At 41.2% G+C, this 14,895-nt stretch overlaps 1 protein-coding gene across 2 annotated transcripts in view; it reads left to right on the forward strand.

Moving 5' to 3' along the window:
• CFAP54 (cilia and flagella associated protein 54) overlaps positions 1-14,895 on the forward strand; it is a 389,915-nt gene that overhangs the window by 159,079 nt on the left and 215,941 nt on the right. For both annotated transcript variants that reach the window (XM_031936253.1, XM_023206706.3), the window contains exon 39: positions 4,407-4,509. In XM_031936253.1, the coding sequence (XP_031792113.1) occupies positions 4,407-4,509 (103 nt within the window). The remainder of the gene's footprint in view (positions 1-4,406; positions 4,510-14,895) is intronic.

The raw sequence follows: 14,895 nt of genomic DNA on the forward strand, positions 1-14,895 counted from the left end.
GCTGGGATTACAGGCGTGAGTCCCTGTAATCTAGAGTCCACAATGCTTTCAGGGGCCCACTAAATGTATTAATTTCTTTTAAAATAAGCAGAAAAAAATAACTTTCAGGGCAAAGAAAGTGTTTGAATTGCTACTTTCATATTCTTGTATTTATATCAACACAATTATAAAATGTCATTTTTAATATTTTTCAATGGAGAAACAGACTCACGAAGGCAAAAGTACCCAGGGCCCTTGAAAGTCATGGTATATCTTGAATCTGGCAGAGAAAAGAGATAAAAACATTCTTCCATTGACTAATTTAACAAAGTACGTTGACTACCCAGTCAGACCCATTGCACATGGTTGTACTGTGTGTGACCTGCCCAAGGGCCCCTGGCATATGTGGGGCCTGAAATCCAACCCCTCCTTGCCACACCAGCCTATGTGCTTGAGGTGTTGAATCCAGCCAGCAAGGGCTCCATTTTCTTCTTCTCACAAAGGTTCCTTGTGGCCCAGTGGTAGCCTTGCCTCCTGCATATTCTATGTGGTGAGAATACAGTTCTGAGTTCCTGCTTCATAAAGTTTAATTTCAGAGGGTTAGAAATAGGGCCAGAAAATCAACATATAAACAGATGAGTAGAAAGACTTATAATCATTATAAGGTCTCTGAAGAAAATTAGTCAATGGACTAGAGATGAACGGGGTGAGAGGTGCTAACTTTAGTAAGGATGATCTAGAAGACCTCTTGGAGATGATGGCATTTGATGAGAGGGGCCAGCTGTACAATGATCTAGGGAAAGAGCATTGTAGCCCAAGAGAAGAAGAATGGCCCATGCCCTGGAGTGGGACAGAAAGAAGGCCTGTAGCAAACAAGGGGCATGGGAGAAAGAAGAGGCTGCTTCTTCCAAGGATTTTTTTGTTGCTGCTTCCTCTTCTCCCCAATGTCCCAATGTGAGTGTGCCCCAAGACTGTGTTCTTGGACTCCTTGTCTTCTCCATCCACATACTCTCCCACAGTGAGTTAATTCAGTCTGTGTGTCTAAGGACCATCTCTATGATGATGAATTTTGAAATTACGTTTGCACTCTAAACCTTTCTCCTAAATTTTGTGTTGATATATCTAACTGCCTATATCAGCCAAAGTTCAACCAGAAAAGCAAAGCTAGTAAGACAGGTCTATCTTATCTATGGAGGGGAAAAAATAAACTCAGTGTCTCCCACTGTGTTCTTACAACATGATGCTGACACCAGATGTGTGGGGATTTCTCCCCACCACTAAGCAAGAAATCAGTTCTGCAGTGGACACCAGCTGGGTGTCTTTCAATTCAATTTCCATATAATCTACCTGGAGATAGCATCAGATCCCAGAGGTTGGGAGCTCTGTTCTGACTTCCAATGTCGATCTCAAGTCCCAGGTTGTGACCTGTGCTTCTGACTGACAGGCGACAAATTAGGGTTCCCATGACCCACTCCTTGGGTTCGATTAATTTGCTAGAGTGACTCTCAGAACTCAGAGAAACACTTGCTTACATTCACCAGTTTATTATAAAGAAAATTACAAAAGATACAGATGAAGAGATGCATAGGCTGAGGCAGAGGGGAAGGGGCACAGAGCTTTCACAGATCCACCACCTTCCAGGAACCTCCACGTGGTCAGCTATTCAGAAGCTCCCTAAACCCAGTCCTTTGGTTTTTTTTAATGGAGTTTCATTATGAAAGCATAATTGATTAAATCATTGGCCATTGACGATCAACTTAACCCACCCGTCTCTTCTTTGCAGAGGTTGGGAAATAGGGCTGAAAGTTCTTATCCTGTCGTGGTCTTTCTGGTGAGCAGCCCCTATCCTGAAGCTACGTAGGGGCTGCCAGCCATCAATCAACTTATTAGCATACAAAAATATACCACTTTGGAGATTCCAAGGATTTTAGGAGTTGTATGTCAAGAAACAGGGACAAGACCAAATACATATTTTACAGTATCACATCTGTCTAGTTGCTAGCTGGCTATCCATCAAAGGATTTACTATAAGAATTTGGCTCATATGATTGTGGAGGCCATCTAAGCAAGCTTCAAATCCATAGGGCAGGCAATCAGGATCATGAGCAGGAAGGAACCCCAGATGGACAGAGGCTGTTACTCATAGGCAGTCAGTGAGGGAAGATCCAGCCAGGAGAGGACAGTTGTAGAAGCAGCTGCTACTGGTGTTTGAAGTCCTGGAGACTGTGGGCATGTCAGACTCATCTGCTTAGGTCAGGTCCACTGAGAGTAATCTCCCTTGTTTAAAGTCAATTTAATTAGTATCTTCAAAAATCCCTTCACAGTAGCACCTAGTTTGATTGAATAACTGGGGTGAAGTGTGTGTATGCCAGAAAGTGGATGCTTCCCTCTCTTTCCTCCTCATAGTTTATCCGAAACCAAGTTGATCCATGAAACTTGGCCAATCAACATCATTTCTTAGATGAGGAATACACTTCTTAAATTTAACACATCTCAAACAAGCCTGTTCTGCTAAGTCTTCTTCAAGGACAAGCCCCTGTCCTGGCTGCCAGCCACCTTGGAGACATCCCTGCCTCCTCTCTTGTGCTCACACCGCCTTCCAGCTGGTAACCAAAAGCTCTACCCTCAAAATACAATCCAAATTGGAGCACTTGCTCACTACCTCCAACACTGACTCTTTAATATACTATGGAATGTACCTCACTATTTGTTTATTATCCAAGCCCTTGTTGTATTTGCTTGGATTAATGCAGTGACTTCCTAATCACCCTGCAACCCCACTTTCAGCCTAGAATATATTCTTTTTGTTGTTGTCGTTTTGAGATGGAGTCTCAGTCTGTCCCCAGGCTGGAGTGTAGTGAGCGATCTCGCCTCGCTGCAACCTCTGCCTCCCAGGTTGAAGTGATTTTCATGCCTCTGCTTCCTGAGTACCAGGGATTGCAGGGGAGCCACCACACCTGGCTGATTTTTGTGTTTTTAGTAGAGATGGAGTTTCACCATGTTGACCAGGTTAGTCTCGAACTCCTGACCTCAGGTGATCCACCTGCCTTGGCCTCCCAGAGTGCTGGGATTACAGGTGTGAACCGCCACACCCAGCCTGTAATCTATTCTTAATGCATCAGATACAATGACCTTTTAAACCCCAAGTCAGGTCCTGTCACACCTCTATTTAAAACCCTGTGGTGGCTTCCCACCCTATTTAGAGTAAAGTGAACATCTTTATCATGACCTTAATATAATACATCCTATATAACATATCCCCCTGATCTCTCCAGTAACTCCTATTACTCCCCAGCAGGTTTTTTTACCACACTGTTGCATAAGGTGTTCTTGCCTCAGGGTCTTTGCATTTGCTGTTGCCCCTGCTTGGAGTGCTGCTCCCCAAACATCCACATTGAATCCCTCACCTTTTCCCAATCTTTGCTAAATTTTACATTCTCTGTGAGGCCTTTCCGTACTACTCTATTTACAACTACGTACCTTTTTGCTCTATGTCTCTCTAGATCATTTGTAATTCTTTAATATACTATATAATGTACCACACTATTTGTTTGTTATCTCTCTTCTCCCACTAAGATGTTTCACAAAAGTAAGAGTTTTTGTTTATTTTGTTCTCTGCTACATCATCCCTTCTTCTTGTCCCAGTGTTTGGCACATAATAGGTGTTCAGTAAAGATCCGTTTAATGAAGCCAGAGAAATAGAAAAGATTAGATCAAGTAGGGCCTTATGAGGTTGTGGGAAGGAATTTTATTTTATTAGGCTGCATTTACGTCTCATTATAAAAGTACTACCCACAGAGGACAATAAAGAAGAAGCATCTATATCAGACTGGGGTTCCAGGAGGGCTGCATTTTGAGTGATAGGTTAGTTCAAGGGATGGGAGTGAAGAAATGGAGAGAAGAGGGTCTTGGGCCCTTTAATATATTTTTTTTCTCTTTAAAACTTTTCTGTTTTCTGATATTTTATTATCTTAGGACTCATATATCTGTTAGAAAATAAATTATCAAAATACTACAGAGGAAGTTAGTTCTGAAAAACTTCACCAGGGAAATTAAAATTGCATTAATTATAAGTAGGGTGGAAAAATCTGCCATTGGGAAAGCAGATTATATTTTAACTTATATAATGGAAGATATATTTAGACCAGTGAATTTATAGAATATTAGAAAATCATATTCTAATTGCTCTACATAATTTGCCTAATGTTCTTCCAGCTGTGCTGTACAAAAGAAATACAAAAAATTATGGAGCTGCTTTTTTTCATGAAAGTTTTCATGATTAGATGCTATTCTGCCAGCTTTTACTTGTAGCATTGTTATATATCTCTTTATTCTGATAAATAAAAAATGAGAGAAACATTTCAAGTAAGCCAAATTTTTAACTATAAATACCCGACCAATATTTGTTTTCATCTTTCTTTTTAAAGATAACCTGCCGAAATTTCATTGGGAAGCAGCTTAAGATTAATTCTTCAACCATTGAAGAAACAAGCAACTGCACAGATTTACTGAAAATGCTTATCTCTTCAGGTCAGAACCAATCTTAGCTTGAAGGTTTATTTTCTCTAAATCAAGGTTTGCCATTGTGTTCTGCATGTCAAACCTTCCATAATTAGTATGTTTGTAAAAATTTCTTTTGCAGGTTTAGTTGACTGAAAATAATGCATTTGATTTTTGCCATCTTATGTTGCTATAAATGTTACTTAAGGGGGATTAAAACACATTTTGTTTATTTTTATTTTAAACTTTTAAGTTCAGGGGTCCATGTGCAGGTGAAAGTTTACATAGGTAAACTTGTGTCATGGGGGCTTTTTGTACAGATTATTTCATCACCCAGCTATTAAGCCTAGCACCCATTAGTGATTTTTCCTGATCTTCTCCATCTTCTTCACCCTCTGATAGGCCTTCTATGTGTCCATGTGTTCTTATTATTTAGCTCCTACTTATAAGTGAGGACATGTGGTATTTGGTTTTCTGTTCCTGCATTCATTTCCTAAGGATAATGGCCTCCAGCTCCATCCATGTTCCTGCAAAGGACATCATCTCATTCTTTTTTATGGCTGCATAGTATTCCAGGGTGTATATGTCCCACATTTTCTTTATCCAGCCTATCATTGGTGGGCATTTAGGTTCATTCCACTTCTTTGCTAATTGCTCTACCTAACTTGTCTAATGTTCTTCCAGCTGTGCTCTACAAAGAACATATGTGTGCATGTGTCTTTATAATAGAACAGTTTATATTCCTTTGTAGATATATATATATATATCCTGTAATGGGATTGCTAGGTCAAATGGTATTTCTGTCTTTAGGTCTTTGAGGAATTGCATCACTGTTTTCCATAATGGTTGAACTAATTTACACTCCCACTAACAGTGTATAAGTGTTCCTTTTTCTCCACAACCTTGCCAGCATCTTTTTTTTTTTTTTTTTTTTTTTTACTTTTTACTAGCAGACATTCTGACTGGTGTGAGATGATATCTCATTGCTGTTTTGATTTGCATTTCTCCAATGATCAGTGATACTGAGCTTTTTTTCATATGATTGTTGGCCACATGTATGTTCTTTTTTGAGAAGTGTCTGTTCATGTTTTTTGCCCACTTTTTAATGGGGTTTTTTTTTCTTGTAAATTTGCTGAAGTTCCTTATAGATTCTGGATATTAGACCTTTGTTGGATGCATAGTTTGAAAAAATTGTCTCCCATCATAGGGAGATATGTCTGTTTACAATGTTGGTAGTTTCTTTTGCTGTGCAAAAGCTGTTTAGTTTAATTAGATCCCATTTGTCAAGTTTTGCTTTTGTTGCAATTGCTTTTGACATCTTCGTTGTGAAATTTTTGCCTGTGCCTATGTCCTGAATGGTATTGCCTAAGTTGTCTTCCAGGGTTTCTATAGTTTTGGGTTTTACAATTAAGTCTTTAATCCATTTTGAGTTAGTTTATGTATATAGTGTAAGGAAGGGGTTCAGTTTCAGTCTTCTATGTATAGCTAGCCAGTTATCCCAGCACCATTTATTGAATAGGGAATTTTTCCCTATTGCTTGTTTTGTCAAGTTTGTTGAAGATTAGATAGTTGTAGATGTGCAGTCTTATTTATCAGCTCTCTATTCTGTTCCACTGGTCTACATGTCTGTTTTTGTGCCAGCACCATGCTGTTTTGGTTACTGTAGCCCTGTAGCGTAGTTTGAAATTGCGTAGTGTGTTGCCTCCAGCTTTGTTGTTTTTGCTTAGGATTGCCTTGGCTATTCTGGCTCTTTTTTGGTTCCACGTGAATTCTAAAGTAGGTTTTTCTTGTTCTGTGAAGAATCTCAATGGTAGTTTAATAGGAATAGCAGTGAATCTATACATCACTTTGGGCAATATGACTGTTTTAATGATATTGATTCTTCCTATCCATGAGCATGGAATGTTTTCCCATTTGTTTGTGTCGTCTCTGATTTCTTTGAGCAGTGGTTTGTAGTTCTTATAGAGATCTTTCACTTCCATAGTTAGCTGTATTCCTAAATATTTTATTCCTTTTGTAAAATGCATTTTTAAAACGTTCAATCTGTATGTTAGATAAGACAAATAAAATGAAAAGGGAAATTGATGGGAAAAAAGAAAGATGGAAAAGGTTGTTTTACACATTTTTTTTCTCCTTTTTATCTTACTTATGAATGCTTTTGCTATTTGGCCTTTTGCTATTTTCTTTATTCTGTTTTGACTCCCATAATAACTTCCATTTCCATAATCAATATAGATTATTCTATTGGTTTTACTATGGTTAAGTTGTAGATCTTTTAACTAAAGCACAGGAGAAGATTTGGGAATGTCATGACTTCTTTGCATTTAACTGATAAGTCCTGGATTAGTCAGTTCTCATGCTGCTCGTAAAGACATGCCTGAGACTGGATAATTTATAAACAAAAAGAAGTTTAATGAACTCACAGTTCCAGGTGACTGGGGAGGCCACACAATCACAGGAGAAGGCAAAGGAGGAACAAAGGCACATCTTACATGGCAGCAAGCTGGAGAGCATGTTCAGGGGAACTGCCTTTTATAAACGCATCAGATCTTGTGAGACTTATTGACTATCATTAGAATAGCATGGGAAAAGGCCGGGTGCGGTGGCTCAAACCTGTAATCCCGGCACTTTGGGAGGCCGAGACGGGCAGATCACGAGGTCAGGAGATCGAGACCATCCTGGCGAACACGGTGAAACCCCGTCTCTACTAAAAAAATACAAAAAACTAGCCGGGCGAGGTGGCAGGCGCCTGTAGTCCCAGCTACTTGGGAGGCTGAGGCAGGAGAATGGCGTAAACCCTGGTGGCGGAGCTTGCAGTGAGCTGAGATCCGGCCACTGCACTCCAGCCCGGGTGACAGAGCAAGACTCCATCTCCAAAAAAAAAAAAAAAAAAAAAAAAAAAAAAAAAAAAAAAAAAAAAGAATAGCATGGGAAAACCCACCCCCATGATTCAATGACCTCCCACTGGGTCCCTCCCACAACATGTGGGGATTATGGAAGCTACAATTCAAGATGAGATTTGGGTGGGGACACAGCCAAACCATATCATTCTGCCCCAACCCCTCCCAAATCTCATATCCTGACATTTCAAAACCAATCATGCCTTCCCAACAGTCCCCCAAAGTCTTAACTCATTTCAGCATTAACTCAAAAGTCCACAGCCCAAAGCCTCGTCTGAGACAAGACAAGTCCCTTCAGCCTTTGAGCCTGTAAAATCAAAAGCAAGTTAGTTACTTCCTAGATACAGTGGGGTACAGCCATTGCATAAATACACCCATTCCAAATGGGAGAAATTGGCCAAAACAAGTAAATCCAAAATCTAATAAGGCAGTCATTAAACCTTAAAGTTCCAAAATGATTACCCTTGACTCCCTGTCTTACATCCAGGTCATGCTGATGCAAAAGGTGGGCTCCTACAGCCTTGTGGGTTTGCGGAGTATGGCCCCCCTCCCGGCTGCTTTCACAGGCTGACATTGAGTGTCTGTGGCTTTTCTGGGTACACAGTGCAAGCTGTCACTAGATCTATCATTTTGAGGTCTGGAGGACGGTGGCCCTCTTCTCATAGCTCCACCAGGCAGTGCCCCAGTGGAGACTCTGTGTGGGGGCTCCAACCCCCCATTTCCCTTCTGACTGCCCCGACAGAGGTTCTCCATGAGGGCCCCACCCCTGCAGCAAACTTCTGTCTGGACATCCAGGTGTTTCCATATATCCTCTGAAATCTAGGTGGAGGTCCCAAATCTCAGTTCTTGACTTCTGTGCACCTGAAGACTCAACACCATGTGGAAACTTCTAAAGCTTGGGGGCTTGCACCTTCTGAAACCATGGCCTGAGCTGTACTTTAACCCCTTTTAGCTATGGCTGGAGCAGCTGGGATGTAGGGCACCAAGTCCCTAGGCTGCACACAGCACTGGGGCCCTTGACCTGGCTCAGGAAATCATTTATCACTCATAGGCCTTTGGATCTGTGATGGTAGGGGCTGCTGCGAAGGTTTCTGACATGATGTGGAGACATTTTCCCCATTGTCTTGGTGATTAACATTTGGCTCCTTGTTACTTATGCAAATTTCTGCAGCCTGCTTGAATTTCTTTTTCAGAAAATGGGTTTTTCTTTTGTACTGCATTGTGAGGCTATACATTTTCCCAACTTTTATGCTCTGTCACCTCTTGAACATTTTGCTCCTTAGAAATTTCTTCTGCCAGGTACCCTGAATCATCTCTCAAGTTCAAAGTTCCACAGATCTCTAGGGCAGGGGCAAAATGCTGCCAGTCTTTTTGCATAGCAAGGTTGACCTTTACTCTAGTTTCCAACAAGTTCTTCATCTCCATCTGAGACCACCTCAGCCTGGACTTTGTTGTCCATGTCACTATCAGCATTTCGGTCAAAGCTGTTCAACAAGTCTCTAGGAAGTTCCAAACTTTCCCACATTTTCCTATCTTCTTCTGAGCTCTCCAGCTGTTCCAACCTCTGCCTGTTACCCAGTTCCATAGTCAATTTCACATTTTCAGGTATCTTTATAGCAGCACCCCACTGCCTGGTACCAATGTACTGTATTAGGCCGTTCTCATGGTGCTAATAAAGACATACCCGAGACTGGGTAATTTATAAAGAAAAAGAGATTTAGTGGACTCACAGTTCCACATGGCTGGGGAGGCCTCACAATTGTGGTGGAAGGAGAAGGAGGAGCAAAGGCACATCTTATGTGGTGGCAGGCAAGAGAGCGTGTGCCGGGGAACTCCCATTTATAAAACCATCAAATCTCATGAGACGTATTCACTATCATGAGAACAACAGGGGAAAAACCCACCCCCATGATTCAGTTACCTTCCACTGGGTTCCTCCCATGACACATGGGGATTATGGGAGCTAAATTCAAGATGAGATTTGGGTGGGGACATACCAAACTATATTAAGCCCTTTTGGAATGTTTTTGGCCATGCAGCTTGTAGGAATGATTCTATAGAATGAGGTGAAAATGGAAACAATACCTTCTCTAAATTGCACTTTTCATGTGTCTCTGTTTCTGGTATCAAAAAGCCATGTAAGTCTTCCCTTTGAAGTGTTAGGATTCTTTCACTTATTCATCTATTCCTTTTATGTGTGTATATGTGTATAAATGTAAGCATTCATTCATTTATTTATGGAGTCAGTCAGCTAGTCATTCAACAAACATTTATGAGTATCTGCTATGTGTGAAGTGCTGTACTAGGTACTGAGAATATAAAGATGAATAAGACTAAAGATTTGTTGCCCAGGAGTTTATGATCCATTAAAAGAGATGAATAAAAATCCCAGAGATTATAGTATACAGTGATAAGATATGTGATGTTATTACTACTGCTGCTGCCATAAACAATAATAGTTAACAGCTAACATCTGCTTTTGTAAGACTGCAAGAAATCTGGTGGGGCTAACATCAAAGGAAAAGGCAAAAGCTAAGGTTAGAAAGGTTGGCAGAAATTAGATAATAAACTGTTTTAGAGGGAAGGGTAGAGATCTAGTTTTATCTGGAGAACTGAGGGGAGCTAGTTAAAATGATTTAAAGAAAGAAAGTGAAATGATCACATTGGCATTCTTTTCACTCGATCTTAGCCCAAAGGCCAAGAAGTGATATATTTGTGTGTTTTTGACAACCTTTGTCAGCTGCATGGGAAACAGATTGAAAGGAGACCGAATGGAAGTAGGATAGTGGCCACTGCTTGCTTATGTCTTACAGCAGAGATGATGAAAACCTGGACTTGGGTGGTCAGCATAGAGGAGGGGACAGATGTGCAGGAAAGACAGAAGATGTCCACAGGACTATGGTCCGCACTGGCTGGAGGTGGGGGATGGGTGAGGAAAGGAGGCGTTCAAGTCATCTTGGTTTCTGGCTTGGGTAGCCAGATGGATGATGATGTCTTCACCCAGACAGGAAAACTGAAGAGAGGGGCAGGTTAAAGAAAAAGGTCACTTTGGAATTACTTGCTTGGATGTAGTTCATCCAAACTTGTGGATGACAATGAGTAGAGCTCTCCAGTGTATGGTTGGATATACTAATGCGGCACTTAGGAGAGAGCAGGTTGGAGATTTGTATTTTAGTCAGCAATATACTGGTGGTGGTTGAAGTCAGGGGTTTGGATGAGGTCACCCAGGGAGAGTTATGTGGAGCGTAAACTTGAGGATGACATCCTGGATAGCACCAACATTTAGGAAACTGTGTCAGTCAAAATAGGCTTCAGCTATACAGCAGTAACAAAGAAGTGTCATTGCTTTAACACAATGGAAAGTCTGTTTCCTGTGCATGCTACTGTGTTCAGTGAGGTTGAATCCTGGGTCACTCATCACGATGGAATCTCCATCTTAGTGCAAGCTTCCATGGGTTGTTTCTAAGTCAGAAAACATAATTTTAATGTTACCTTCTAGTAGTATATGCAGAGAGGCATATTGTGAACCCCTGTAGAGGCATGGGCTATGGGCACAGCCTTTGCCAGACCATATGTGCATATACTGTATGCTTTATGTTAAGGGCTTTACATGAATTATCATATTTAATTACTGTAACAACCCCAATAAAAGAATTATAATTATGCATTGCACATCAGGGACTCTTATGAATGCTTTGTGAATATTAGCTTACAGTCACCTAATGAGGTAGGTTCGTTATTGTCTCTATTTTTCAGGCAGGAAAAAGATGTTGTAAATCTTGCTCTAGCTCTTAAAGCTGTGACTTGAAAATGACACAGGTCATATCTGTTGACATTTCATTGGCCACAGTCACATGGCCACACCTAACTTCAAAAGGGGTAGATAAGTATGTTCCTATGCTGTGCTCAGGATAAAGAGGTACAGAGTGTGTGAAGGCCCTAATCACTGTCATGAGAACGAACAGAGGAAGAGCAGGATTTGAAAGAGATTGGGATGAGGCCTAAGAGCTGGGAAATGTAACAGGAGAGTGATATAAACAAGGCCAAGGCAAGAGGCAGTGCTAAGGAAAAGGAAGCAGTTCACTATCAGAGAGAGAGAGAGAAGTCACATAAGATGAGGACAGACTGTTTTGTTTGGCAGTTTAGGTGGTCATTGTCACTGGCCTTTTTGCTATGACACTGCCAACGTAGGGCCTTGTTCTAACTGTTTTCACTTCCTGAAATGCTCTTTCTCAATTTAGGTGTCTGACTAATGAGCTCATCATCTCCTTTATGTTGTTATGTACCTCCGTCTTTTCAATGAGGCTTACCCTGAACATTCAGTTTTTATTTATTTATTTAATTTAGTTTTTGAGACGAAGTCTTGCTCTGTCGCCCAGGCTGGAGCATAGTAGTGCTATCCCAGCTCATTGCAACCTCCATCTCCTGGGTTCAAGCAGTTCTCCTGCCTCATCCTCCTGAGTAACTGAGATAACACTCAGCTTTAACACAAAGGAAAGTCTGTTTCCTGTGCATGCTACTGTGTTCAGTGAGGTTGAATCCTGGGCTGCTCATCACGATGGAATCTCCGTCTTGGTGCAAGCTTCTGTGGGTTGTTTCTAAGTCAGAAAACATAATTTTAATGTTACCTTCTAGGAGTATATACAGAGAGGCATACGGTGAACCCCTGTAGATGCCAGCACACCTGGCTAATTGTTATATTTTAGTAGAGATGGGGTTTCACCATGTTGGCCAGGTTGGTCTCAAACTCCTGACCTCAAGCGATCCACCCGCCTTGGCCTCCCAAAGTCTGGGATTGCAGGCATGAGCCACTGCACCCAGCCTGAGCATTCAGTTTAAAACTGCACTCTGCCTGCTTCTTCCCAATTCCCTTTACTCTGCCATATGTTTTCTTTTTTTCTGAAGCACTTCTCACCGTCTATTATATGGTATAATTTAGTTTAGTTTTTTTTTGTATTTATTGATAACTAATCTGTTCCTCCTGATAAAATGTAAGCTTTATGAGGATAGGGGTTATTGTTTTGTTCACAGATATAACCCAGATGTCTTCATCAGTGTCTGATATATAGTAGGAACTTAGCATCTCTTTGCTGAATGAATGACTTTGTGACCTTAGAAATGGTGGGGAGGGAGTATTTTGAATGACGTGTGCAGCAGTGGAGAGCTGTACCTATAGAAAGTAATTGAATAGAGGACAGGCACAATGGCTCACGCCTGTAATCCTAGCACTTTGGGAGGCCAAGGCGGGTGGATCACCTGAGGTCAGAAGTTTGAGACCAGCCTGGCCAACATGGTGAAACCCCATCTCTACTAAAAATACAAAACTTAGCTGGGCATGGTGGTGGGCGCCTGTAATCCCAGCTACTCGGGAGGCTGAGGAAGGAGAATCACTTGAACCCAGGAGGCAGAGGTTGCAGTGAACTGAGATCGTGCCATTGCACTCCAGCCTGTGTGACAAGAGTGAAACTGTGTCTCAAAAAAAAAAAAAAAAAAAAAGAGAGAGAGACAGAGAGAAAGAACGAACGAATGAAAGAAAGAAAGAGAAAGACAAAGGAAGGAAGGAAAAGAGAAGAGAGAAGAGAAGAGAAAAGAAAAGAAAAGAAAAGAAAAGAAATTGCATAGAGAATCGCTTTTCAGGAAACTTAGCACCAGCAGAAACTGGCAGGAAATGTAGAGCTGGGGGCAGGGAGGGGCTGGGGTGTGGTGGGGGTGGTGGCTTAGGAGGGCTTTGTTTTGTTTGTATGTCTTTTTAATAGAAGAAAAAAAAGCATATTTAAATATTAACTAGAAAAAGCCAGTAAAGAGGGAGAGCTTATAGATAGGAGAGAAAAGTATTCGATAAAGCAAGGACCTTAAGGAGACAAAAGGCAGAGAGAGAGTGGGATACAGGGGGATTATGCTTAGACGGGAGGGTGAGACATCTTTTCTGCTAGGTCAGAAAGAAAGGAGAGAATAAACCCAATCCGGGAAGTGCGTAGGTGGTAAAGGTAGAAATGGAAAGCATTCTTATTGGGTACTGGAGATTTTCTCAATGAAGCAAGAGGCTGCGAGCATAACCAATGTTGATCAGGTTGGAGATTTCAGAAGGAATGAAACAGTGGGCTGGCTGGTAAGGGCATCAGAGAAAGGAAGGGAGAAGGGATGTAGAGTAATTTAGAGGGTCCAATTGAGTGAGGTTGGTGACCATGAATTTGTAAGTGTTATTGCCAGTGATAAATCAGATTACCCCTCATAGTCAGAAACAATGGGAAGATCACCTTCTTATGGTCAATCGTGTGTGATGAGTTTTATTCAGAGTATAATTCTTCCTGAGTGTGTTCCTTTATTGAGCTTGTCTGTGAAACCTGGGGAGTTCCCCTACTTTGGGATCCATAGCTCAAAATGTGATTTATGTTATCCCTTCCATCTTAAAAAGAGTTGCTATAAATGTGAGAAAATATGTCAAAAATTGTTGTTATCAAAATGATGACTAGCATCAAAGGGATAAGAAAAACATATCTAGTAAAATTCTAGACCTGTGTACCTGTAGATGTTTACTGATGATAGGTGCAATGTATCAGAAAAGCACTTTGCTTGCCTCCTGTTAAAGTTACATTTGGAAAGGCAAGAGGGTGGTGGTGGGACAGAAGGGAAGGGAGGTGCAGTCAGGCTACAGTAATCCTTTGGGTTGATTCTCAGTGGTGGTGGAAGCACAGACAGTTTGAGCAATCATTAGAACAGGAATACTTGAATAGATAAAATTTTCCTTTTTCTTTTTTTTTTTTTTTTGAGATGGAGTCTTGCTCTGTTGCCCAGGCTGGAGTGCAGTGGCCGGATCTCAGCTCACTGCAAGCTCTGCCTCCCGGGTTCACGCCATTCTCCTGCCTCAGCCTCCTGAGTAGCTGGGACTATAGGCGCCCGCCACCTCACCTGGCTAGCTTTTTTTGTATTTTTTTTAGTAGAGATGGGGTTTCACCGTGTTAGCCAGGATGGGCTCGATCTCCTGACCTCGTGATCCGCCCGTCTTGGCCTCCCAAAGTGCTGGGATTACAGGCTTGAGCCACCGTGCCCGGCCGATAAAATTTTCTAAATACTGTAATGGCAGTAATAATTTATTAAACTGGAACTATAGCTTCTTTAATTTTTACAGTCAAAGGAGGTAGATATTATTATGCTCGTATTACAGATGAGAAAATTAAATGTTACTAGTAATTAGTGGGCCTGTGATTCAAACCCAACTTTAATTACTCAATCCTTGAGTGCTCCCCTGTGCTACCAGGCTTCTTTGCCATTGCTCCCTTTCAGATTGGAATTGCCTCTAAATTTACAGCATTCAAGAAGAAATTTGCTGTATTTCAGTGGTCACTGAAGACAGACACTTTATTCTGACTTATTGTAATAGTGTGGCAATTTTTAGATGATCCTGTATATTAATTATAGGTTTTACATGGAATTATTATCATTAAAAACTTAGCATCCAACTTGTAGCTCTTTCTAAGATTTTAGGACCTCTGTTATTGGGAATGTTTTTTGGTCT

This window comes from Piliocolobus tephrosceles, chromosome 10 (assembly GCF_002776525.5).
Source record: "Piliocolobus tephrosceles isolate RC106 chromosome 10, ASM277652v3, whole genome shotgun sequence".
NCBI classification, from domain to species: Eukaryota; Metazoa; Chordata; class Mammalia; order Primates; family Cercopithecidae; genus Piliocolobus; species Piliocolobus tephrosceles.